The following is a 27,425-nucleotide window of genomic DNA, read 5'->3' as shown; positions in this document are numbered from 1 at the left end:
CATGGCGTCATCGTGGCAGTGGACTCTCGGGCCACAGCTGGCGCCTACATCGCCTCCCAGACAGTGAAGAAGGTGATAGAGTTCAACCCCTACCTGCTGGGCACCATGGTTGGAGGTGCAGCTGACTGCAGCTTCTGGGAGCGCTTGCTGTCGTGTCTACGAGCTCCGCAACAAGGAGTGCATCTCTGTGGGAGCCACCTCCAAGCTCTGGCTAACATGGTATACCAGTACAAAGGCATGGGCCTCAGCATGGGCACCATGGTGTGTGGCTGGGACAAGAGAGGGCCAGGTTAATAGTTTCATACACCTGAGCACACATTAGTAACCCCAATAGACTTGAATCCCATTCATGCATGTATATGTTTAAACCACCATCAGCTGAACTATGTACGCACTGTTTTTCACATACTCAGACCAAGGGTAGCAATATGAGCATGATTTAGAAGCTGCTCAGAGCGTAGGATATCTTTATTGTATCATATTTCCTAATAGGAGTAGTTAGCAGTGACTGAGCAAACCTCCCCTGTCTCTGCTAAACACCGGATTAAGTACAGTTTTGTCGGCTGCCACTAGATAGCACTGCTGCCCCACTCTTGTTTACCTGCTGTGGATTTGACTTGTGCTATTGGATACTGTGCAGTAAGAGGCAGTACATCACTGGAGATGTGCTTAAAGAGGGCTGCACAGTGACACCGTAATGGGAAATCAATAGGGCTGGGACTGTGGGCCAGGGAGTGCCGGCGCGGTGATGGACGCAGGGTCTCTGCCCTTACAATTGGGTTGCATGCATAATGTTGTTCTGCTTGATCGATGAGCTTTGTTCATAGAGCGGGGGAGTATGTGTGGACAATAACTGGCCTCCAGACAGCCTGGGACCTAAGTGACACGTGTTAAATCCTGCAGTCAATCAGGAGAATAATGATCTCAGTATTAGTTCAATAGGAACGGCGGCAGCTACAATGCCAGTGATTGAATGGTGAGGTAAATGTCATGTAAATTAAATTAATCTCGATTAAGAGAAGGCTCATTAGCGGCTACAATGATGTCAAGCACAGTTATTCTGGTGATTGGGTGTCTTAAGCGGCACGTGAAATAAATCGAATAAAGTACAGTTAAGAGCTTGACAAATATGTAATGCCATGATACTCATTTGTTGAAATGCTTAGTGCCTGGTTGCTAGGCAGCGAGGGCACGCACTCCACTCGAAACTAGAGAAGGACCAATATGTTTTTTTTTTTAAAGGGCCGACACGGACACTGATTTGTGGGTGTCAAGGAGACCGGTGGCCTGTTATTGTTATGACACATATCTTCACATTTGAACGTTTTGATGATACATTTTCCCTGAGACCACCATGTATGGATTAACAAATACATTATACAACAACCATACAATAGATTGGACATGTTTTTTTTAACTACATCATGGTAATAACTTATTTGAATGGTAAACTGGGTAAATCAAGACGGTATAGGCCTACTCACAATACAGTTGAAATCATATTCTATAGGACTGTGTGCATGTCTTGAGTTATTGAGCTAATTTTGGTTGATTTCAGTGGTCTATGGGGCTACAGATGACATGACCTTCTTCCCTTTCAGTTGTAATCATGTTAGGCCTTCGTCTGGCTATCTTTTCAAATCTCTCTGGCCAACTGACATTTCTTTTCCACGACGAGTCTGGATGTCTTACATGCGAACACATTCAGTCCGTTCTGATTGGTCCCAGAAACCGCTGGGTCGGGCCAGAGCCACTCTACATGATGACGTTATCAACTTCTTATTTTGAAGTTGCACTAATGACTTCTAGGATGGCAGTTTCAGACGGAGTGTATGTAGCTAGACCAGCGGAATTAAATCCAGGGAAGTTAGCCTACTGATCAACATTTTCATAGAAGCAGCCTATGGTCTTCTAGAGAAAAGAAAGACACTACTCGCAAGTCATGTAGCCAGGCAGTTCAGCTCAGCAAGGGAAAGACAAGTCATTTAGCTAACAAGTACCAGTGAATTAACAACATTTATGTTGACAATCAGCTTTGAAATGAGAATATCTTGACTATTAGCTATCACAAATAAAGTTCTAGAGTAGTGAACTGACATTACAGTGCCTTCGGAAAGTATTCACACCCCTTGACTTATTCCACATTTTGTTGTTCAAAATGAAAACATGTTTTTAGTATTCACACCCCTTGGTATGACACTCCAAATTGGGTTCAAGTCCATCCATTGAGATGTCACAACAACTTTATTGAAGTTGACAGTGCATGTCAGAGCCGAAACTATACCATGAAGTACAATGAACTGTCCGTAGATATCCGAGAGAGAATTGAGCTGAAGCATATATACCCTTCTGGGGAAAGGTATAAAACTATATATAGATAGATAGATAGTTTCCAAGAGCACAGAGGTCTCCATTATTGGGAAATTGAAAAAATATGGAACTACCCAGACTGCCTAGAGCTGGCCGTCCAACCAACATGAGCAACCGGGCAAGAAGGACCTTGGTCAGGGAGGTGACCAAGATCCCAATGACCACTCTGACAGAACGACAGAGTTCCTTGGCTGAGATGGAAGAACCTAGGAGAGGGACAGCAGGCACCACCAATCTGGGCTTTATGGGAGAGTGGCTAGATGGAAGACACTCCCGAGAAAAAGGCACATGACAACACGATTGGAGTTTGCAAAAAGGCACGTGAAAGACTGAGAGCATAAGGCAAAAACATTCTGTGGTCTCATGACACAAAAAATTTAACTATCCGGTCTGAATGCAAAGTGCCATGTCTGGAGAAAAATGGGTACAGCTCATCACCCGTCTAACGCCATGCCAACCGGGAAGCATGGTGTTGGCAGCATCATGCTATGGGGATGCTTTTCAGCGGCAGGGACCGGTAAGGATCGAGGGAACAATGAATGGAGCCAAATACAGGCAAATCCTTGATGAGAAGCTGTTTGAGAGTGCAAATGACCTTAGACTGGGGTGAAGATTTTACGTTCCAACAGAACAATGACTCCAAGCAAACTGTCAAAACAATGCTGGAATGGCTTCAGAACAAGAATGTGAAAGTCCTTGAGTGGCCCAGCCAAAGCCCAGACTTGAATCCCATTGAAAATCTGTGGAAAGACTTGAAGATTTCTGTTCACCTCGCCTCCCCACCGAACTTAACAAAGCTTGAGAAAATCTGCAAAGAATAGGGGGAAAAAAATCCTAAAATCCAGATGTGAAAAGCTGATAGACACACCTAAGATGACTCAAAGTTGTCATCGCTGCCATAGGTGCTTTTACAAAGTATTGAATACATATCGAAATGAGAGTTCTGTTTTTCATTTTCAATAAACTTTTATAATATCAGGTATTAGAGGGGTTTCCGGGCCCATGACCCGATTTTGATATTTGAACATTCTCACTACCCCAACCACCTGAGAGAAAAAAATTAAGTAATTAACAGCCAAGATTTGTTCATTTCAAAACATTCTAACAGTATTTCTGATTTGTATTCTCAACTCACCATCATATACTTTTAATGTGGGGCTATGGCAGTCAATTACAAATGAGTCTGACGTCATTTCTTATCTCACCACCACTAATGAGATGGGTGTGCTAGACGCATAGTCGCGTTGGGTGCTTTTCAAAGTCAGGGGGTATAGTCGACAGTGCACTGTCACATCTCTCCTGTCACATCCAACCTGGATCGATATTTGTTTTTAATGCAGAGGAGAGCACTGAATCAGGACCGTGAGTTTTAATGCTCTGAGGGAGACTGCACAGTAATTCCCTTTGAGTCAGGAACCAAAATTCCTCCATAGTGACCGTGAATGAGTTGCCTGCAGCATTCGGTCACATGACAGCTTGATAAACTGTGGATTTCACTTACCGGCATCTCAACTGAGCCAGGATCCCATTCAAATTGATTTCGCTGATTCGGTCACTCGTCTGTAAAAAATTATAATATTTCCCTTAAAAGTCAACAGTCTGATTTTTACATCCATTGCGAATGACAACAGTTACTCTCTCAATTCAACAAAATATTTCCAATACTCCCCCTCGATAACCACCAAGCCTGAAATAGAACATTGTCATGCTCTGATCCCATATCTCCACATAGTTTTGCGAACAGATGTGCGTGATGTAGTTTACAATCAAAGTTACCTCCTGCATATCTCCCGAGTTCTGCGCTCAGCTCTTTTGCCGCCAGTTGCTCTCGGTGTATCCATTATAGCCCAGTGGGTGTATCATACAATGCGTCCATATGGCAGAGGGAGACACATTCATAACTAGAGTGCAGAGGCCTGTCTGCCGTCCCGTGATAGATGGAGCCCCATCTGTGCAAAAGCCCACCATTCAATCCCATGGAATCTGTTTTTCGTCAATATATCCTTGCAGCACACTGAACATCCCATGTGCCGTTTCATGCTCAGGAATCGTGAGATGGAACAATATGTTCTTGTGAATAGCGTCCCCGAACATGTAGCGAACAAAAGTCAACACATCTCGGCCCTTCGCAGCTAGCGTCCATTTAGAGAGTTTAGAGAGTATACGATGGGAAGTTTGAGTCGCTCAGTCAGTTTCCTCTTGATTGCTAGCTATAGCATCAATTCTTAGTTTCGCAGTGTTTATCTGACAAAGGTATTGTGGAGAGTTTCTGTGCCTCTGTCTTCCCACACACTGTTTTCACTATCAATTGCGGCTGGTAATATCAAAGTCTCTGCAACAGTGTTTGGTTTCATCTTCGTGGGCTTTGCCATTCACCGTGGGAATGATTCAAGTGCAACCGTCAAGTGCGGACTTCTCCTGTGACCTAAGCACGCTCTCTGGTTGAATTTTGTCTTTTAGATTTGAATCATTTTCATTTTCGATTTTTTAATTAAGGTGTAACCACATTACAATGATTTTGAGAGACAAAAAAAGTACACTACATGACCAAAAGTATGTTGACACCTGCTCATCGAACATCTCATTCCAAAATCATGGGCATTAATATCGAGTTGGTCCCCCATTTGTTCAGCCATGGGCATTAGTGAGGTTGGGCGATTAGGCCTGGCTCGCAGTCGGCATTCCAATTCATCCCAAAGGTGTTCAATGGGGTTGAGGCCAGGGCTCTGGGCATGTGGGGCATTGTCATGCTGAAACAGGAAAGGGCCTACCCCATACTGTTGCCACTAAGTTGGAAGCACAGAATCGTCCAGAATATGAGTATGCTGTAGCATTAAGATTTCCCTTCAGTGGAACTAAGGGGCCTAGCACGAACAATGAAAAACAGCCCCAGACCATTAATCCTCCACCAGAAAACTTTACAGTTTGCACTATGGATTGGGGCAGGTAGCGTTCTCCTGGCATCCGCCAAACCCAGATTCCTCCGTCTTACTGCCAGATGGAGAAGCGTGATTCATCACTCAAGAGAATGCATTTCCACTGCTCCAGAGTCCAATGGCAGCGAGCTTTACACCACTCCAGCCGACGCTTGGTATTGCGCATGGTGATCTGCTCGGCCATTGGAAACCCATTTTATAAAGCTCCAGACAGTTTCTGTGCTGACTTAGCTTTCCTGAGGCCGTTTTGGAACTCGGTACTGAGTGTTGCAGACAATTTTAACACACTACGTACTTCAGCACTTGGCGGTCCCGTTCTGTGAGCTTGTGTAACCTACCACTTCGTGGCTGAGCCGTTGTTGCACTTAGACGTTGCCACTTCACAATAACATCACTTAGAGTTGGCATACCATGACGGTGCCATGTTGAAAATCATTGAGCTCTTCACTAAGGCCATTCTACAGCCAATGTTTGTCTATGGAGATTGCATGGCTGTGTGCTCGATTTTTATTTTGTATTTTTTTATATATATTTTTATTTTTTATATGGTTACACTGTAAGAACAATGAAGCAACACTAATACATTTAGTTTATAACAAATGACCTTTCTCCTCCGTTGGGTAGCGGTCACTGTCCGCGGTTCTGTAACACATCGGTGCGCTGTTGAATTGGCGCCTTTTCCTAGACCATGTTGCTATGTGCATAATAGCAATATTAATCCCCATGTTGGTGTTGAGAACAATGCAGCGGAGGCAGCAGCGGAGTTAGAAGACAAGAAAAAAGTCCTTACCTTAATTGTCTAAGAAAAGTGTGGAGAGATGAAACCAACTTAATTAGGTCTATAATCAACAGCCCAACTGTTAAATGTGCCTGATTTATAAAACATCCACATACAGTGCTTTCGGACAGTATTGAGACCCCTTGACTTTTTCCACATTTTGTTACGTTACAGCCTATTTAGTGTCTACACTGTTCCAAATTGTCCAAAAATTCATATTTATAATAATAATAACCATTTTTTAAAATCTCCTTTTTATTGTTGTTATTATGATCATCATTATAACAATAAGTATTATATTGTAATGTCATTATAATTAGTAAGCTTAGTATAGCAGTCTTGTATAACCACAATCAAACTGTAGGCCTAAGAGCACATTCTGTTTAGTCTTAATACCGTAACTTACTTAGGTCTATATTTCCGTAGTTATATATGCTTCTGTATCAATCAGCAATTTGTTAATGTCATCACACAGCATATGAGTTATTCATGATTTGAAATGCAATCAAGCATTTTAGTTTAATATAAAAGAAAAATGTACACTTGAATAATTTGCATAAATAATAATCCATTCTATTTCGGAAAACTGCATTCAGGAATGAATGAGACTTTTTTTAGTCTATGCTGTAATAAAGTATTTTCCAAAAGAAAACTTTACAACAGACTCTCTAGTATGCTTCTCATTTATTTAGTGTTTACATTGTTCCAAACGGCCAGACAAGTTATATTGTAATCTAACAGCACCTGTTTGTCACACACAATATGCACACAGCACTTGCTCCTTACATGACCTTATTTTTCTTGATCTCCAGTACTTTCCAGGAATAGTCAAATGTATTCCACACATCTGACTTCCCCTTTAACTCCCGAGCAACCAGTTTAACATTTGCCTTTTTTAGTTGATTTGTCATGTCCTCTGCATCCATTTTGCTGTCATTGTGTTACGGTGTTCTGAGTTTGTTATAACCAATTTGTTGATGTGATTATAATAGGCTATAGGTCGTGTGTGCGATGCATACATGTCACGTAAAGAGAGCAAGGGCTGAGTGAATAAGGAATGCTTTTCGTAAACATATGAGGGGATTTCGGTAACCAAACTTTTCAGTCAGAAATGTCTGTAATTATGTTGCAGCTTCAGCAACACGGACAGCGGGATTAACACTGTTGATGTTCTGTGGTGGCTGCTGCAGCAGGGAGGAGAGACAGTGGGTGCTAGCTGCCATTTATTTTGTATTTTTTTACACAGTGCAGGAAGTCTGGGCCCTGCACAATCAAATCAATTGTGGTTGGACCCGCTCTTGTCATTTGTGTGTCTTCATTATTTCATCAAACAGTGCACTTAAAGCATCAGACAAGCTCAGCGCATATAGATGATTTGATTTAAACACATAGGATGTCTATATATGGAAAAATACACTTAACATTTCGACCAATCGATTGGTCGAAAGAACAGACGACTCTCGGTGGACCTAGATTTATTTTTGCCCCTGTGGCTGTTACACAACAAAATGTAAGAGCCCGCTTGCAGTTTGCCAAAAGGCACCTAAAGGATTCTCAGACCATGAGAAACAAGATTCTCTTATCTGATGAAGATTGAACTCTTTGGCTTGAATGCCAAGCCTCACATTTGGAGGAAACCTGGCACCGCTCAGCACATGGCCAATACCATCCCTATGGTGAAGCATGGTGGTGGCAGCATCATGCCTGGGTGATGTTTTTCAGTGGCAGGGACTGGGAGACTAGTCAGGATTGAGGGAAAGATGAACGGGGCAAAGTACAGAGGTCCTTGATGAAAACCTGATCCAGAGCGCTCAGGACCTCAGACTGGGGTGAATTTTTACCTTCCAACAGGACAACGACTCTAAACACACAGCCAAGACAACACAGCAGTGGCTTTGGGAAAGTCTCCGAACGTCCTTGAGTGGCCAAGCCAGAGCCCGGACTTGAACCCGATCAAACATCTCTGGAGAGACCTGAAAATAGCTGTGCAGCGACGCACCCCATCCAACCTGACAGAGCTTGAGAAGGTCTGCAAAGGAGAATGGGAGCAACTCCCCAAATACAGGTGTGCCAAGCTTGTAGCGTCATACCCAATGAGACTCGAGGCTGTAATCGCTGCTAACAGTGCTTCAACAAAGTACTGACTAAAGGGCCTTTCCATCACAAGTCAAAAGTTTGGATTTACTTCTAGTACTTACAGTACCAGTCAAAAGTTTGGACACACTCATTCCAGGGTTTTTCTTAATTTTCACTATTTTCTACATTGTAGAATAATAGTGAAGACATCAAAACTATGAAATAACACATGTGGAATCATGTAGTAACCAAAAACAAATGTATTTTATATCTGAGATTCTTCAAAGAAGCCACAGTTTGCCTTGATGACAGCTTTGCACACGCTTGGCATTTTCTCAACCAGCTTCATGAGGTAGTCACCTGGAATGCATTTCAATTAACAGGGGTGCCTTGTTAAAAGTTAATTTGTGGAATTTCTTTCCTTCTTTAATGCGTTTGAGCCAATCAGTTGTGTTGTGACAAGGTAGGTGTGCTATACAGAAGATAGCCCTATTTGGTAAAATACCAAGTCCATATTATGACAAGAACAGCTCAAATAAGCAAAGAGAAACAACAGTCCATCGTTACTTTAAGAGATGAAGGTCAGTCATTCTGGAAAATTTCAAGAACTTTGAACTTTTCTTCAAGTGCAGTCGCAAAAACCATCAAGCGCTATAATGGAACTGGCTCTCATGAGTACCGCCACAGGAAAGGAAGACCCAGAGTTACCTCTGCTGCAGAGGATAAGTTAATTAGAGTTAACTGCAACTCAGATGGCAGCGCAAAAATAAATGCTTCACAGAGTCCAAGTAAAAAACACATCTCAACTAGGGATGCACTGATATGCCATTTTTGGCCACAACTAATATCCAATGTTTAAAATTCTAGCGGCCTTTTAAGCATTCTAGCACAGTTAAATAGTTGACGCACACTCACTCACTCACTCACCAAAAAGTTATTTTGTTGGCATTTACGTATGTCCCCATTACCAGTAAAATATAATCAAAACCATCCATTTCCATCTTGTCCAGCTGTGTCTGTAACACTTCACATAAACCCTGTTTCTTGTCTGCATCGAAGTAGCGGTTCTTGTACCTAGCATCGAGCATTGTGGCGACACAGTAAAGAGGCTCAGAGAGAATGCCACCGACTCACTTGTTCACAGCCTCTAGTAGAGTACTCTTGCAAGTTTTAACCCACGGTCTGTGTATAACCTGTGGTAAACTGTATCGTGTTCAGTACTCTCGTGAATAAAGGCTACTATTTGACTTTAAGACAGGGCTCTGTCCATTTCTATAAAATAAGGATCATACAAATTCTTATGAATGGACAGAGTGTTTGATTTGAATTGGGAATTAAAACAGAGGAATTAAATTCCTGCAACAGTCTGTCATCAGTTTTGTTGAGCAGGTGTTTCAATGACATGACAGAGGGTATCATGACGTCTGCTGCTGACGCAGTTGATGAGCTTATTTCTCAAGTCAGTTGTTCAAATGGAGCTAGGAGTGTGTTCATGTCTCCAGGTTTCAAACATGTTCTCAAATGCCATTGAGATGGCAGCAGCGGTATGAGAACCAGCACATTCTTGAGCATGCAATACGACGTTCCTCTACGAAATCCTCGTCGACCCACTGGGGGCTGACAACGCTGGTCCAAATGTCAGTTGTGAAGCTAATAGCAGTGTATAGCAAGTAGCCCAAAGCAAGTAGCTCATGGATGTGAGTTTCAATGATACTCTGTAACTCCGGTAGGGCAACATCTGAAAAATATTCCCTACTTAGTAATGTGTACCGGGGCTCGAGGTGCTCAACCAGTCGGCAAAAGCCAACATCATCCACAACAGAGAATGGTTGATTGTCAAGGGCAATGAATTCCATTATCTTGGCGTAAATGGATTTCGCCTTTGAGTTGTCTCGCTGAAATTCTCTTACTCTTTCAAATGACTGCTCGCCTTGAACTTGTTAGGTTGTTGGAAGTGTGCGTTTAGTTTTTCTGCTTTTGTTCTAAGTAGTCGCTGAATGTTTGGGGGTGATGCACTTTCAAATGAGTAATTAGATTAGTGGTATTGAAAGATTTCACTTTCTACCCTCCTCGGGAAATAATAGTAGCACAAACGCTGCATATGGCCCTTTTGTTATCTTCAATTTGAAACTTCAAAATAGATCCACATTGCAGACATTGTGGGCTAGGTTAGGAATGCTGTATTTTTCGTGCCGTCATTACGTCATCTACCTACGTTATATAGGTATGCACGTCAGCATTGATATCGGTTTTGCACATCGGTGTTAAACTAGACATTGGGCCAATAGCGATGTTGGCATTTGTAGCTAATATCGTCCGATTCAGATATGGTTACCAATATATCATGCATCCCTAATCTCAACATCAACTGTTCAGAGGAGACTGCATGAATCAGACCTTTGTGGTCGAGTTGCTGCAAAGAAACCACTACTAGACATCAATAAGAAGAGGAGACTTCCTTGGGCCAAGAAACAAGAGCAATGGACATTAGACTGGTGGAAACCTGTCCTTTGGTCTGATGAGTCCAAATTTGATATTTTTGGTTCCAACCACTGTCTTAGTGAGGCACAGAGTAGGTGAACAAATGATCTCTGCAATATGTGGTTCCCACCGTGAAGCATGGAGGAGGAGTTGTGATGGTGCTTTGCTGGTGACACTGTCTGTGATTTATTTAGACTTCAAGGCACACTTAACCAGCATGGCTATGACAACATTCTGCAGCGATATGCCATCCTATCTGGTTTACGCTTAGTGGGGTCTATCATTTGTTTTTCAACAGGACAATGACCTAAAACACAACTCCAGTTTATTTGAAAAAATAATCCAGAAACCTGTTTTTGCTTTGTCATTACGGGGTATTGTGTGTAGATTGAGGGGAGGAAAAAAATGAATGTCATCCATTTTAGAATAAGGCTGTAACATAACAAAATGTGGAAAAAGTGAAGGGGCACTGTAAACTTAAGTAAGACGAGATAGTGTATTGACGGCCAAATACTGCACTTTCAAACCAAACCGCATAGGATTCTGGAGTGAGTCAGGGGATTTGCTCAGATAGCTGGCACTACAGTAAAGGCAAGCTGCTGCTCCCATGTGTGTGACGCTGTGCGTCTGTTTTTGAAGCATGTTCTTTTTTTCACTTTATTTTCCTCCTCGGAGCGGAGCCAGTGATGTGTTCTAGTGAGAAGGACAGACAAACATATTCAGACAGACAGAAACTGCTCATCTGTGATGCCAGCCTCTGCTCTTCTGAAGGCTGTCACTCTGACGCTCCTCAGCGTTGACGTGAAAAAGAGCTTAACCACCTGCCACCTGGCTGGTCGAGTGGAAGGCGAGGCGTTACGCCGGAACGTTCCGTTGCGCACAGCCCGCTGCCTTACTGCAGGTTTCTGTAGGCTCATGAACTTAAATTATTTTGTTCTGCCACGACAAGTGTCACCCTCATCTCCCCTCCTTATATTCTATGCCGCTTCTCAGGGAGGCACTCTCCCTCCCTCTCTTTTTTTCATCCGATCCTGCTTTCTCTATATAGATTCCAGGTGTGATGTGAAAAAGTGTTGATGCTTTTATCCCTGCCTGGCCCAAAGAGCTGTCCTCCTCCTTCCTGTGTGCCTCTTAGCATAAGTGGTTGATTTTAGAAAAGTCTCCCCTATTACATTTTTAACAAGTCTTTCTCAGTCTTCAGAGTCGTAGCTCAAAAAATGGCAAATTATGCCGGCGCAAAGGTAGGGAGCTCAGTGATTATCAGAAGGAGGAAGGGGCAATTTGCCAGTTGAAAGCAAATGTGACTTCCTAGAGCAGTTTCTTGAAGAACAGTTCTCCAATTGACTGGCCTTAACTGGCCTGGGAACTGTGCTCTGACCTGCCAGGAGGATTTGTATGAGAGATGTAAATCAAATCAAATTTTATTGGTCACATACACATGGTTAGCAGATGTTAATGCGAGTGTAGCGAAATGCTTGTGCTTCTAGTTCCGATCGTGCAGTGATATTTAACAAGTAATCTAACAATTTCACAACAACTACCTTATACACACAAGTGTAAAATAATTAATAAGAATATGTACATATAAATATAAGGATGAGCGATGGCCGTAGATGGTATAGAGTATAGTATATACATATGAGATAAGTAATGAAGGGTATGTAAACATTATATAAAGTGGCATTGTTTAACGTGACTAGTGATACATTTATTACATCCAATTTTTAATTATTAAAGTGGCTAGAAATTTGAGTCAGTATGTTGGCAGCAGCCACTCAATGTTAATGATGGCTGTTTAACAGTCTGATGGCCTTGAGATAGAAGCTGTTTTTCAGTCTCTCTGCCCCAGCTTAGATGTACCTGTACTGACCTCGCCTTCTGGATGATAGCGGGGTGAACAGGCAGTGGCTCGGGTGTTTGTTGTCCTTGATGATATTTTTGGCCTTCCTGTGACATCGGGTGGTGTAGGTGTCCTGGAGAGCAGGTAGTTTGCTTGTGATGCGTTGTGCAGACCTCACTACCCTCTGGAGAGCCTTACGGTTGTGGGCAGAGCAGTTGCCGTACCAGGAGGTGATACAGCCCGATAGGATGCGCGATGGCCGTAGATGGTATAGAGTATAGTATATACATATGAGATAAGTAATGAAGGGTATGTAAACATTATATAAAGTGGCATTGTTTAACGTGACTAGTGATACATTTATTACATCCAATTTTTAATTATTAAAGTGGCTAGAAATTTGAGTCAGTATGTTGGCAGCAGCCACTCAATGTTAATGATGGCTGTTTAACAGTCTGATGGCCTTGAGATAGAAGCTGTTTTTCAGTCTCTCTGCCCCAGCTTAGATGTACCTGTACTGACCTCGCCTTCTGGATGATAGCGGGGTGAACAGGCAGTGGCTCGGGTGGTTGTTGTCCTTGATGATATTTTTGGCCTTCCTGTGACATCGGGTGGTGTAGGTGTCCTGGAGAGCAGGTAGTTTGCTTGTGATGCGTTGTGCAGACCTCACTACCCTCTGGAGAGCCTTACGGTTGTGGGCAGAGCAGTTGCCGTACCAGGAGGTGATACAGCCCGATAGGATGCTCTCGAATGTGTATCTGTAAAAGTTTGTTTTTGGTGACAAGCCAAATTTCTTCAGCCTCCTGAGATTGAAGAGGCGCTGTTGCGCCTTCTTCACAACGCTGTCTGTGTGGGTGGACCAATTCAGTTTGTCCGAGAGTCCAGGACCTTGTCAGAGAGTCCAGGACCCAGTTGCACAGGGTGGGGTCGAGACCCAGGGTCTCGAGTTTGGAGGTTACTATGGTGTTAAATGCTGAGCTATAATCGGTGAACAGCATAGGTATACATAGGTATTCCTCTTGTCCAGATAGAATGTGTGATCTGCGATTGCGTCGTCTGTGGACCTATTGAGGCGGTAAGCAAATTGGAGTGGGTCTATGGTGTCAGGTAGGGTGGAGGTGATATGATCCTTGAAATCGATAGTTATATTTTGCTACATTATTTGTGGACAATCTATCAATATTTGACTCAAAGTATCAATAAAGAAAAAAGATTTATGCGAGTTGACTGTACCTGCGCCAAAACTCTCATCTTTTTAAATAGGGAGACAGCATTTTTTTAGCACTTCTATTTCCTTGACTGATCAAAATTCATTTTCTCATGTCATCTTGTCTCTTTGCAGCAGACGTACGCTGAGTATTCAGTATACGCTTAGTATTCAGGAACACCTTCCTAATATTGAGTTGCACCCCCTTTTGTCTTCAGAACAGCCTCAATTTGTCAGGACATGGATTCTACAAGGTGTCAGAAGCGTTCCACAGGGATGCTGGCCCATGTTGACTCCAATGCTTTCCACAGTTCTCAAGTTGGCTGGATGTCCTTTGGGTGGAGGGCCATTCTTGATACACACAGTAAAATGATGAGCGTGAAAAACCCAACAGCATTGCAATTCTTGACAAACTCAAACCAGTGTGCCTGGCACCTACCACCATACCCCCTTTCAAAGGCACTTACATATTTTGTTTTGCCAATTCACCCTCTGAATGCAACACATAAAAAAAATCCATGACTCTAATTGTCTCAAGGCTTAAAAATCCTACTTTAACTTGTCTCTTCTCCTTCATCTACACTGATTGAAGTTGATTGTGTAATGACAACAATAAGCTATCATAGCATTCACCTGGTCAGTCTGCCATGGAAAGTGCAGGGGTTCCTAATGTTTTGTACTATCGGTGTATAGCGAGCAAGACATTTTGAACATCAAATCGCAATAAAATTGCAGTATCGAAGCGCAATACATATAGAATTGTGTGAATTGCAATACATATCTTACCGCACATAAGTATCGTGAGGTCCCTGGCAATACTGAACCTGGCAATGGTTTATTTGTTAGTTATCACGATACTCAATACCATCATGATCCTCAATACCATCATGATACTCGATACTATGGCAAAAAAAAGCATATTAGCCAAAGTCACAGAACAGCACATGATCCAGACAGAAATTCCGCTACTGATCTGTTCAGTCATTGGGCATCTTTTGAGATCATTATCATTAGATGTGCTTGCTGAAGGCAAAGCACAACTCTAGATTTCTCTTATAGTCTTATATGAGCTTCAATGATTTAAACTATTAACACGAAACCAACTTCCAAATGTCCAGACTGCCCCAGTTCGGATAGCTTGAGAAAATATTTTTGAAGAATTCAAACTTTTTAAGCTATCAACTCCAAACCAAAGTTGAGATGATCAGACTGCCCCTACTTAGATTTCTATGTATGCTTTTTAACTTTAACGATTTTACATTTGCAAAAATGAACATGTTTAAAAATACAGAGATATATACACTACCGGTCAAAAGTTTTAGAACACCTTCTCATTCAAGGGTTTTTCTTTATTTTACTATTTTCTACATTGTAGAATAATAGCGAAGACATCAAAACTATGAAATAACACATATGGAATCATGTAGTAACCAGAAAAGTGTTAAACAAATCAAAATATATTTAATATTTGAGATTTCTTCAAATAGCCATCCTTTGCATTGATGACAGCATTGCACACTCTTACCATTCTCTCAACCAACTTTGAGGTAGTCACCTGGAATGCATTTCAATTAACAGGTGTGCCTTGTTAAAAGTTCATTTGTGGAATTTCTTTCCTTCTTAATGCATTTTTAGCCAATCAGTTGTGTTGTGACAAGGTAGGGGGGTATTCAGAATATAGCCCTATTTGGTAAAAGACCAAATCCATTTTATGGCAAGAACAACTCAAAGAAGCAAAGAGAAACAACAGTCCATCATTACTTTAAGAGATGAAGGTCAGTCATTCCGGAAAATTTCAAGAACTTTTCTTCAAGTGCAGTCGCAAAAAACATAAAGCACTATGATGAAACTTGTTCTCACGAGGACCTCCATAAGAATGGAAGACCCAGAATTACCTCTGCTGCAGAGGATAAGTTCATTAGAGTTACCAGCATCAGATATTGCAGCCCATATAAATGCTTCACAAAGTTCAAGTAACAGACACACTTAACATTAACTGTTCAGAGGAGAATCAGGCCTTCATGGCCGAATTGCTGCAAAAAAAAACACTACTCATGGACACCAATAAGAAGTGTCTTGCTTGGGCCAAGAAACACGAGCAATGAACATTAGACCAGGGGAAATTTGTCCTTTGGTTGATGAGTCCAAATGTGATATTTTTGCTTCCAACCACCGTATCTTTGTGAGACACAGTGTGGGTGAACGGATGATCTCTGCATGTGTATTTCCCACTGTAAAGCATGGAGGAGGAGGTGTTATGGTGTTGGGGTGCTTTGCTGGTGACACTGTGATTTATTTAGAACTCAAGACACACTTAACCAGCATGGCTACCACAGCATTCTGCAGCGATACACCATCCCATTTTGTTTGGGTTTAGTGAGACTATCATTTGTTTTTCAACTGGACAATGACCCACCACCAGGCTGTGTAAGGGCTATTTTACGAAGAAGGAGAGTAATGGAGTGCTGCATCAGATGACCTGGCCCTCACAATCCCCCGACCTCAACCAAATTGAGATGGTTTGGATGAGTCAGAGGAAAAGCAGCCAACAAGTGCTCAGCATATGTGGGAACTCCTTCAGACTGTTGGAAAAGCATTCCAGGTGAAGCTGGTTGAGAGAATGCTGTCATCAAGGCAAAGGGTGGCTATTTGAAGAATCTCAAATATAAAATAAGTTTAACACTTTTCTGGTTACTACATGATTCCATATGTGTTATTTCATAGTTTGGATGTCTTCACTATTATTCTACAATGTAGAAAATAGTAAAAATAAAGAAACCCTTGAATGAGTAGCTGTTCTAAAACTTTTGACCGTCAGTATATTTAACAGGGAAGATATATTGACACCTAAGTCTCTTATCCAAATGTGCCCTGTATAATGCAATATATATGTCACGTCCTGACCTCAGTTCCTTTTGAATGTTTCTATTTTAGGTTGGTCAGGGCGTGAGTTGGGGTGGGCATTCAATGTTTTTGTTCTATGTTTGGTATTTCTATGTGTTTGGCCTGGTATGGTTCCCAATCAGAGGCAGCTGTCAATTGTTGTCTCTGATTGAGAACCATACTTAGGTAGCCTGTTTTCCCACTCTTGTTTGTGGGTGGTTAGTTTCTGTTTAGTGTATATCACCTTACAGAACTGTTTTGTTTCTTCTATTTCACTTTGTTATTTTGTTTTGTGCGTTCAGTCAATAAATTATGACGGACACTTACCACACTGCATATTGGTCTGATCCTTCTTACTCTTCCTCAGACGAAGAGGAGATTCGTTACAGAACCACCCACCACAACCGGACCAAGCAGCGTGATAACCAGGAGCAGAGGGTTCTTGACTCCTGGACTTGGGAGGAGATTTTGGATGGTAGGGGACCTTGGGCACAGGCTGGGGAATATCGCCGCCCCAGGGAAGAGCTGGAGGCAGCCAAAGCCGAGCGGCGGCGATATGAGGAGTTAGCACGGCAGCGCAACAGAGACGAGAGGCAGCCCCAAAATTTGGTGTCCCCAGTGCGCATAGCCCAGTGCGCGCCTTGTATCGGCCGGGCTAGAGTGGGCATCGAGCCAGGAGAAATGAGGCCGGCTCAGCGCAGCTGGTTTCCAGTGCGTCTCCTCGGCCCGGGGTATATGGCACCAGCCCTACGCACGGTGTCCCCGGTTCGCCAGCACAGCCCAGTGCGGTCTGTTGGCTATACGGGGAGTATCCAGCCAGGACAGGTTGTGCAGGCTCGGTGCTCGAGACCTCCAGTGCGCCTCCACAGTCCGGTCCATCCGGTGCCTCCTCCACCGCACCAGGCCTCCTGTGGCAGCCCCACCACCAGGCTGTCTCTCTGTCTCCTCCTGTCCAGGTGCTATATCTCACACACACTCTCACACATTAATATCCAATAATACAGTCATGGTAAGCACAAATTGTCACACCCTGATCTGTTTCAACTGTCTTTGTGATTGTCTCCACCCCCTCCAGGTGTCACCCATCTTCCCCATTATCCCCTGTGTATTTATACCTGTGTTTGTTTGTCTGTTGCCAGTTTATTTTGTTCGTAAAACCGACCAGCGTTTGTTTCCCTACTCCTGCCTATTTCTTGCTCATGTTTTCTAGTCTTTCCTGGTTTTGACCGTTCTGCCTGCCCTGACCCTGAAACTGCCTGCTGTTTTGTACCTTACCCCACCTTACTGGATTACTGACCCCTGTCTGCCCTGACCCTGAAACTGCCTGCTGTTTTGTACCTTACCCCACCTTACTGGATTACTGACCCCTGTCTGCCCTGACCCTGAAACTGCCTGCTGTTTTGTACCTTACCCCACTTTACTGGATTACTGACCCCTGTCTGCCCTGACCCTGAGACTGCCTAAAGTCCTGTACCTTACCCCACTTTACTCGATTACTGACCCCTGTCTGCCCTGACCCTGAGACTGCCTAAAGTCCTGTACCTTACCCCACTTTACTGGATTACTGACCCCTGTCTGCCCTGACCCTGAGACTGCCTAAAGTCCTGTACCTTACCCCACCTTACTGGATTACTGACCCCTGTCTGCCCTGACCCTGAGACTGCCTAAAGTCCTGTACCTTACCCCACTTTACTGGATTACTGACCCCTGTCTGCCCTGACCCTGAGACTGCCTAAAGTCCTGTACCTTACCCCACTTTACTGGATTACTGACCTCTGTCTGCCCTGACCCTGAGACTGCCTGCCGTTCTGGACCTTTTACACCTTCTCTGGATTACTGACCCTGCCTGCCTTGACCTGTCATTTGCCTGCCACTGTTGTAATAAACGTTTGTTACCTCGACACAGTGTGCATCTGGGTGTTACCTAAACATAAAACATCACAAATCACCCACACAGTTACATTTTTTCCTCCAAAAATAAGTTCCCAATAAATACTTTAAATTGCCCAAACTGTACCAGAACATCAAGATGAAATGTATTTAGAATTTTGTTCAGGAACACGGTGCATGAAACTAAAAGCAGATTTGCGTAGTGTTGTCTGTAATAAAGCTCTTTTGTGAGGAAACTCATTCTGATTGGCTGGGCCTGGCTCCCAAGGCCCAGCCTTGACTGCGCCCCTGCCCAGTCAAGTGTAATCCATAGATTAGGGCCTAATTTATTTATTTCAATTGACTAGACTCCCAGTCCCTGCCACTGAAAAACATCCCCACAGCATGAAGCTGCCACCACCATGCTTCACCATAGGGATGGTGCCAGGTTTCCTCCAGACATGACGCTTGGCATTCAGGCCAAAGAGTTTAATCTTGGATTCATCAGACCAGAGAATCTTATTTCTCATGGTCTGAGAGTCCTTTAGGTGCCTTTTGGCAAACTCCAAGCGAGCTGTTCTGCCTTTTTACTGAAGAGTGGCTTCCGTCTGGCCACTTTACCATAAAGGCCTGATTCTGCTTATTGTTCTCCCATCTCCACAGAGGAACTCTAGAGCTTTGTCAGAGTGACCAAGGCCCTTCTACCCTGATTTGTCAGAGGCATATGGTTTGAGTCTTTGATATTTATTGTAATCCAAAAGGTTAAAACCCGTTCAGAGTCCAGGAGGCACAGAGTGGCTGGCAGGCTTGAGGTCAAGGCATGCAGGCGGGTACAGAGTCCAGAAACAGACAAGGGTCAAAACCGGAGGACTAGCAAAAAGAGAATAGCAAAAGCAGGAACACGGGAAAAACATGCTGGTTGACTTGAACATACAAGACGAACTGGCACAGAGAGACAGGAAACACAGGGATAAATACACTGGGGAAAATAAGCTACACCTGGAGGGGGTGGAGACAATCACAAGGACAGGTGAAACAGATTAGGGCATGACACTTGGTTGTTCCAAACTTACATTTTAAGAATGATGGAGACCACTGTGTTCTTGGGGACCACCAATACTGCAAAATTGTTTTTGTGGTACCCTTCCCCAGATCTGTCCCTCGACACAATCCTGTCTCGGCACTCTCCGGACAGTTCCTTCGACCCAATGGCTTGGTTTTTGCTCTGACATGCTCTGTCAACTGTGGGACCTTATATAGACAGGTGTGTGGTGGCTGGTGTGTTTACGGACATATTCAATCAATCCTTATCCCAGTCTGCTGTTCCCACATGCTTCAAGAGGGCCACCATGGTTCCTGTTCCCAAGAAAGCTAAGGTAACTGAGCTAAACGACTACCGCCCCGTAGCACTCACTTCCGTCATCATGAAGTGCTTTGAGAGACTAGTCAAGCACCATTTCACCTCCACCCTACCTGACAGCCTAGACCCACTCCAATTTGCTTACCGCCCGAATAGGTCCACAGACGACGCAATCGCAACCACACTGCACACTGCCCTAACCCATCTGGACAAGAGGAATACCTATGTGAGAATGCTGTTCATCGACTACAGCTCAGCATTTAACACCATAGTACCCTCCAAACTCGTCATCAAGCTCGAGACCCTGGGTCTCGACCCTGCCCTGTGCAACTGGGTACTGGACTTCCTAACGGGCCGCCCCCAGGTGGTGAGGGTAGGTAACAACATCTCCACCCCGCTGATCCTCAACACTGGGGCCCCACAAGGGTGCGTTCTGAGCCCTCTCCTGTACTCCCTGTTCACCCACGACTGCGTGGCCATGCACGCCTCCAACTCAATCATCAAGTTTGCGGACGACACTACAGTGGTAGGCTTGATTACCAACAAAGACAAGATGGTCTACAGGGAGGAGGTGATGGCCCTCAGAGTGTGGTGTCAGGAAAATAACCTCACACTCAACGTCAACAAAACAAAGGAGATGATTGTGGACTTCAGGAAACAGCAGAAGGAGCACCTCCCTATCCACATCGACGGGACAGTAGTAGAGGGTAGTAAGTTTTAAGTTCCTTGGCGTACATATCACGGACAAACTGAATTGGTCCACCCACACAGACAGCGTTGTGAAGATGGCGCAGCAGTGCCTCTTCAACCTCAGGAGGCTGAAGAAATTTGGCTTATCACCAAAAGCACTCACAAACTTCTACAGATGCACGATCGAGAGCATCCTGTCGGGCTGTATCACCGCCTGGTACGGCAACTGCTCCGCCCACAACCGTAAGGCTCTCCAGAGGGTAGTGAGGTCTGCACAACGCATCACCGGGGGCAAACTACCTGCCCTCCAGGACACCTACACCACCCGATGTCACAGGAAGGCCATAAAGATCATCAAGGACAACAACCACCCGAGCCACTGCCTGTTCATCCCGCTATCATCCAGAAGGCGAGGTCAGTACATGTGCATCAAAGCAGGGACCGAGAGACTGAAAAACAGCTTCTATCTCAAGGCCATCAGACTGTTAAACAGCCACCACTAACATTGAGTGGCTGCTGCCAACATACTGACTCAACTCCAGCCACTTTAATAATGGAAATTGATGAGAATTGATGTAAAAATGTATCACTGGCCACTTTAAACAATGCCACTTAATATAATGTTTACATACCATACATTACTCATCTCATATGTATATGTATATACTGTACTCTATCATCTACTGCATCTTGCCATCTTTATGTAATACATGTATCACTAGACACTTTAAACTATGCCACTTTATGTTTATATACCCTACATTACTCATCTCATATGTATATACTGTACTCTATACCATCTACTGCATCTTGCCTATGCCGTTCTGTACCATCACTCATTCATATATCTTTATGTATATATTCTTTATCCCTTTACACATGTGTGTATAAGGTAGTAGTTGTGGAACAGGATGCACCTGAGCTCAATTTCGAGTCTCATAGCAAAGGGTCTGAATACTTACAGTACCCGTCAAAAGTTTGGAAACACCTACTCATTCAAGGGTTTTTCTTAATTGTTAGTATTTTCTACATTAAAGAATAATAGTGAAGACATCAAAACTATGAAATGTCACATGGAATCATGTAGTAAACAAAAAAGTACTCAACAAATTCAAATATATTTTAGATTCTTCAAATTAGCCACCCTTTTCCTACATAAAGTAGCATAAAATAACCCACCAACCTGAACCGTTGAAGGTAGAGACACCAAACCAATGTTCAAATGTTCAGGCTATCCTGACTTCTCATTATTAAACATTTATCAAATCTAACTATATACATTTGCATTATCAGCATAAAATTGTCACACCCTGATCTGTTTCACCTGTCCTTGTGCTTGTCTCCACCCCCTCCAGGTGCCACCCATCTTCCCCATTATCCCCTGGGTATTTAAAGCTATGTTTTCTGTCTGTCTGTGCCAGTTTGTCAAGTCAACCAGTGTGTTTCTCCCGTGCGCCTGCCTTTTCTATTCTCTTTTGCTAGTCCTCCCGGTTTTGACCCTTGCCTGTTTTCTGGACTCTGTACCCGCCTGCCTGACCGTTCTGCCTGCCCTGACCTTGAGCCTGTCTGCCACACTGTACCTCCTGGACTCTGAACCGGTTTTGACCTTTTGCCTGTCCACGACCATTCTCTTGCCTACCCCTTTTGGATGATTAATAAATATCAAAGACTCAAACCATCTTCCTCCCGTGTCTGCATCTGGGCCTCGCCTTGTGCCCTTATAAAAATAACCCACCAACAGCTGTTGAACCGTTCAAGCTCGAGACACTAAACCAACTTTTACTTGTTAAGGCTATCCAATCAATCAGCCAATTAATCAATACATGTTTAAATCTACCTACTTTTTCCAACTATAACCAGACACTACCACTACTATACAATCTAGCAAGCACACCATATTTTCTTCAAGAAATGCACTTTTCTAGTAAAAAAATGGCTCTCAAAAATGTTGAAATTTGATGTACATCTATGCATTAATGAATCAATCATAAAACCTAACTACATAATGGCAATGCATTTGAATGGTAAATCTCTATTGATTAACTGGGTAAATCAAGATGTAGTCTTGGCCTATTCACATTACAGGTGAATTAATGCATACTCCTATTGAATATGTTTATGCATTGAGTTGAACTTGTTTTGGTTGATTTCACGGATCTACAGATGATAAACAATCTATTTCCCAGTGTTTTCCACCAGCGCCGGTTACACACATTTTCAGCCGGGTACTTTTCCCATTTAAATTAACTTGGACACTTTTTAACAATTCGCAAGTCAGAAAAAAATTCAACTGTGCACTCTCTCGCTACAACGAACGATATAAATGATCTATGCTACTTTTGAATTCGGAAGACCTCTCCCGCTAGAACGAACGATAGGCATATGCATCTTCTAGCTATCTATTGATAGGACAGGCACCTGTCAGTCTGCTGTCTGTTCCGCCTTCCGGTACTTCGTGTGTGGTTGCAGGCTAATTTATTTTCACGTATGAAGAGAGCATGAAGCTCCTTCATCGTCTGTGAGTCAATTTGCACGTCCCGTATAATGTGGTAACGACGAGTCGAAATCCGCTAAGCCTATTGTTTTCTGGCACCAGTTATTCAATTTAGCGTGTTTCATATTCAGCCACGAAGCGCTGGCGTATAGGCTTACTGTGATTTGATTGACGAACAGGAAGCTTGACTCGTTTATAAATGGTGTCGAATTGACTGAATAAAGTCCATTTCATATCGTCGCCATTCATACATCATACAACGTAGTTATATGTCAATGGTATTGCATCACGACAAGTCAACTAAAGAACTAGTTAGTATTTTTGTTATGAAGTCAATCATGACTTGCCAGACAATGACGTTAAAGTGAGTGACTCGTCAGTAGCCTACCGAATCGCATTTGTAAGAGCGGGTCATTTGGCTCCCTAATTTACATACTAGTACGCTTTTGGGCGATTATCTGCAGATACATTATGAAAACGTTCAATGAAGATAGTGAATCATCCTCACTGCAGGAACAATAGTTAGGCTGGTGGAGCGATATCCCCACTCTGGTCGAAAATATGATAAAAGAAAATAGTTTTAAAAGCTAATAATACTATATGGTATTTTCTAAGATATTGATATAGGTCTACTAATTGAATCAAAGTGTTGACAATGGAGTAGTAAGTGCTGCTTTCTGTGTAGCAAAGCCCATGATTAACACTTGCATCATTCCTCAATCATACCTGTAGTGCAGATAGCTGACAAAATGCCTCTTAAAAGGAACCTTGAAGCCTGTGGAAGTTAGCAGACTCTTACAAGGTTATTGATGAAGAAATCTGTGGGTTAGTTAAACACATTTTCTATTTTTTTTTAAATGACACTGCAATTCACAAAGAGTTGCAGACACATGTTGAAATTATTTCACTAATTTAACTGACACGCATTTATCTCTTAACACATATGGGCCCAAAACCTAATTGAGCATCTGTTCTGTTTTATTTTAGTCCCATTTTTCCATTTGATAAAGTTTTAATAAAACACTTAATTTGAAGAACAAACATACTGTAATTGTGGCAATTCATATCTTGCAGTAAAATTCTTTAACCTCAACAGAAGATAGGTTAAATGTAAAAAAAAAAGTTTTAATGTTCTCTTAGAAAATAGCCATGATCATATAGGCCTAGATGATATCCCCTAAAATGAACATTACACTGAATGTATACATTTTCAGTCATTTTAAATTGTAAACATGATACCGCAACGCATTTGTTTAAATCTGGGAGGGAAACTCAATCATTTCAGTGTGTTTCAGATGGAATCAAGACAGTAGAATGTAACAGAGGACACCAAAATAAAGCTGGTTTGGCCAAAAAAACATTTTAAGTTGTAATTTTTCAGAGGGGGGTTACGGGTACAAAAACAATCAATGCATAAAATGCAGACAAAGATAACCCATCCACCCACCCTCCCGCTTCCCAACAATGTTCTCTCTAAGCTGCGCATGTGCAGCCCATGCAGAGAAGCAGCAGATTGAACTTCACTCAACTTTCTTCACACAAGTTTTCTCCTTTAGTTAACACTATCAATGTTTTGCACTACTGTGGGAATTGTGCTCAAAGAAAAACAGAGTTTCAATGTAACATACCGAAACAAAACAAACTATGCAAGATTTAGTATGCAAAACTAACTGCGAGAGATTTTCTTGTAGGTAGAGTGTATTGGAGTAGGATTCTATTGCTTTGACAGGCATGACTCAGACCGGTGCACCATAACCAATCAGAGCTGCATTTAGCCAATGTGCCATATATGGATCTGTGCCATTCAATTTGAACTGGACTGTGTTTATAGCATGAGTGGTTGTGAGTAGATGTGTTTGTTTTGATATCAAAGTGAGAGCTGCATGTAGCCACCTGTGCACATTTGTTCATATTCTTTGCTAGTTAGTGAGTTATTAGCCCACTTATTTCTAGTCAACAATTGGGGAGTGATTGATTCCTAAAAGAGCACAAAATGTGTGCATTTCAATCCATCTTTGAAAAGCAAGTCAGGTAAACAGCTTTTTTATGTCTTAAAGGGGCAGTGTTGTATTTTGAGACAGTCTTGAGTAAGCTAAGTAGACAATAGGCAAAGGGTAGTGTAATTTGTCTGTTTCTCTATTAATGGTCTGAGAATAATGATGCATTTTATTTTGTAAAGTGGTTTCTTGCATCAAACCCAACATTTTCAGTCACCTTGTCTGAAGGACAAGTGGATAACCAGGTTAATGTCAAGCCCGGCATGTTCTTTTCTTCTCTAAAGTCTCATGAAATGTAGGCTTACATTGAACACCACACATTGGCTGCTATTGACAGAGCTAGTACCAAACCGTTGTTCTAGTTTCGGTATACAGTGCAACACTAGCCTGTGTGTGCGATCCACAATTCTCACAGGTTCACGTTGTGATGGTATTGAGATAAACAGGCCTTTCCCTTCCTGATTCATCATCTGTAGGTTGGCTCTCTGGCGGAGGAACACAACGCAGGCTGGTGGTGCCAGTCACTCTGCCACTGCGTCACTGTGATCAAGCCCTCTGTGAGTCATGTTGGGGAACAAACTGTCTCACAAGTCATCCTTGCAGATACACCAGCCTCCATCATGACTGTGTGTGTGCATGCTTGTGTAATACCCTTGTTAGAACCAAGTATTTCGTTTATTTGTTATAATTACTTGGTAATGTATAAGTGAATAGGTTGGTTTACTTTTAAGTTTACGTTTTGACCAATAAGGTCACTTGTTAAGCTGTGGCCAATAGGAGAGTTGACCTGGTTAACGGGAGGCCTGGGGGAAAAAAGAGAGGGAGAGAGAGAAGTTGAGAAAAGGATGGACATTACATTATGACCCTTGGTGAAGAAAAATAATAAAAGAAGACGATAAAAATAGAACCAAACCCATACCTACCGAGTTTTGAAGGGAAATACCGGTTTTATTTTATAAGAGAGTTGCTATAATTTTGTTAAGAAATACTTAGTCAAGACTGAAGCTACCATCTCATCGTGGAGGTATTTGACAGCCTTGAGGTTAGCCTAGAATCGTGTCAAACCGAGAGAGAATTGCTTGGGAAAGATTAAGGAGTTCATGTTCCCATGGGATATCGGTTACTGCTAAAGAGTACTGTCTGCATTGATAGCTTTGCTTGCTGTGGATCTTGTGAGGAAATCTGCACAGAACTGCCACACTTCGCTGAGGGAATATATACGAGTAGTGAGTAACCACAACGGTGGGGTGCTTCTGGACTTTATGTGTGTTGTCATTTTTTTTTAGCTCCAACGCGCGCTAGCGAAGTTAAGCAAGCTTGAAATAATTTGGACATGGGTTGTGCACGACTCATTGTTTTTTTAATTATTATTTTTATTCTGATGTGGTGCATTGAAAATGTAATAATACACATCTTCAACCTTATGTACGTGGCCTTGGTGGAGTCATTTCCTGTTTCAATTCAATTTCATTTAATGCATGGGAATGTATATCCTTATACAATAACAAAAATCTATAATCATTCCATCTGAAGTTAATACCCTTAGTTGTCATCACCCTAGATAGTTGACAATGGGGATTCTTATTTGAGATAAGTTAAGTTAATATCGTAAGTTAATATCGTGAGAGTCAAATTCGAGCCTGGTGAGAGGGTTACACTTGCATTATCAAGTGTAACTTATGTGAGTGGGCGAGTGTAAATATGAATATAGTTGTTATTGTGTGGATGTTGTTCTTTGGCCGTCTCTTTCTCTGTCTTTCCTCTGAGTTCCGAGGTCAGGTCACCTGCTTGGACCAGGTACGGGTCGATAATTAATTTGGATGTGTTGGGAGGGATCAATAAGGCCTGGAGCAGTTCCCCGGGAAGGGAGGGAGGACAGACAGGCAGTGTGTCGGGGTGCGCCTCATCAGCAGGTTTTGTTGGGCTTGGTTTACTCGGAGAGGATGCAGCTGTTCACATTCCCTCTGGAGGGCACCGCACCGCACTGTGTGTGTGGATCTATTATGTGTGTGTGAGAGAAGTGTGTGTGTGTGTGTACACCTTCTCAATTTCCCTGACAAAGTTCAACACCTGAGTCAGAATTCATGAAGCCTGTGCAACGAACCTTGCTGCTTTCTTACCTTGCTATACTCCCCGCCCCTCCCTGAATGTCAGATGGTACAGACGGACTCCCGTCTCCTACCTCTTTAGGGCTGTACTACGTGGACTCAGAGGGGAACCGTGTGTGTGGGGACCTATTTGCGGTGGGCTCTGGCTCCATGTATGCGTATGGAGTGGTGGACAGCGGGCTGAGACAGGGTATGTCTGTAGAGGAGGCGTGCGAGTTGGGCCGCAGAGCCATCTACCAGGCCACATACCGAGACGCCTATAGCGGAGGACAGGTCAATCTGAACCAGGAAGACGTATGGAAGCTGCACCACCAATACCAGGAACAGAACATATAG

General features: G+C 42.9%; 1 protein-coding gene across 1 annotated transcript; it reads left to right on the top strand.

Moving 5' to 3' along the window:
• psmb5 (proteasome 20S subunit beta 5) lies at positions 1-27,425 on the top strand. The gene is given in 4 exon segments (XM_024392230.2): positions 1-146; positions 148-203; positions 206-289; positions 27,172-27,425. Coding segments are annotated over 4 exon segments (435 nt in total). The 5' UTR covers positions 1-105.

Source organism: Oncorhynchus tshawytscha, linkage group LG28 (assembly GCF_018296145.1).
Source record: "Oncorhynchus tshawytscha isolate Ot180627B linkage group LG28, Otsh_v2.0, whole genome shotgun sequence".
Classification (NCBI taxonomy): Eukaryota; Metazoa; Chordata; class Actinopteri; order Salmoniformes; family Salmonidae; genus Oncorhynchus; species Oncorhynchus tshawytscha.
Note: the sequence above shows the minus strand (reverse complement) of the source record. Positions and strands in the feature narration are given on the sequence as shown.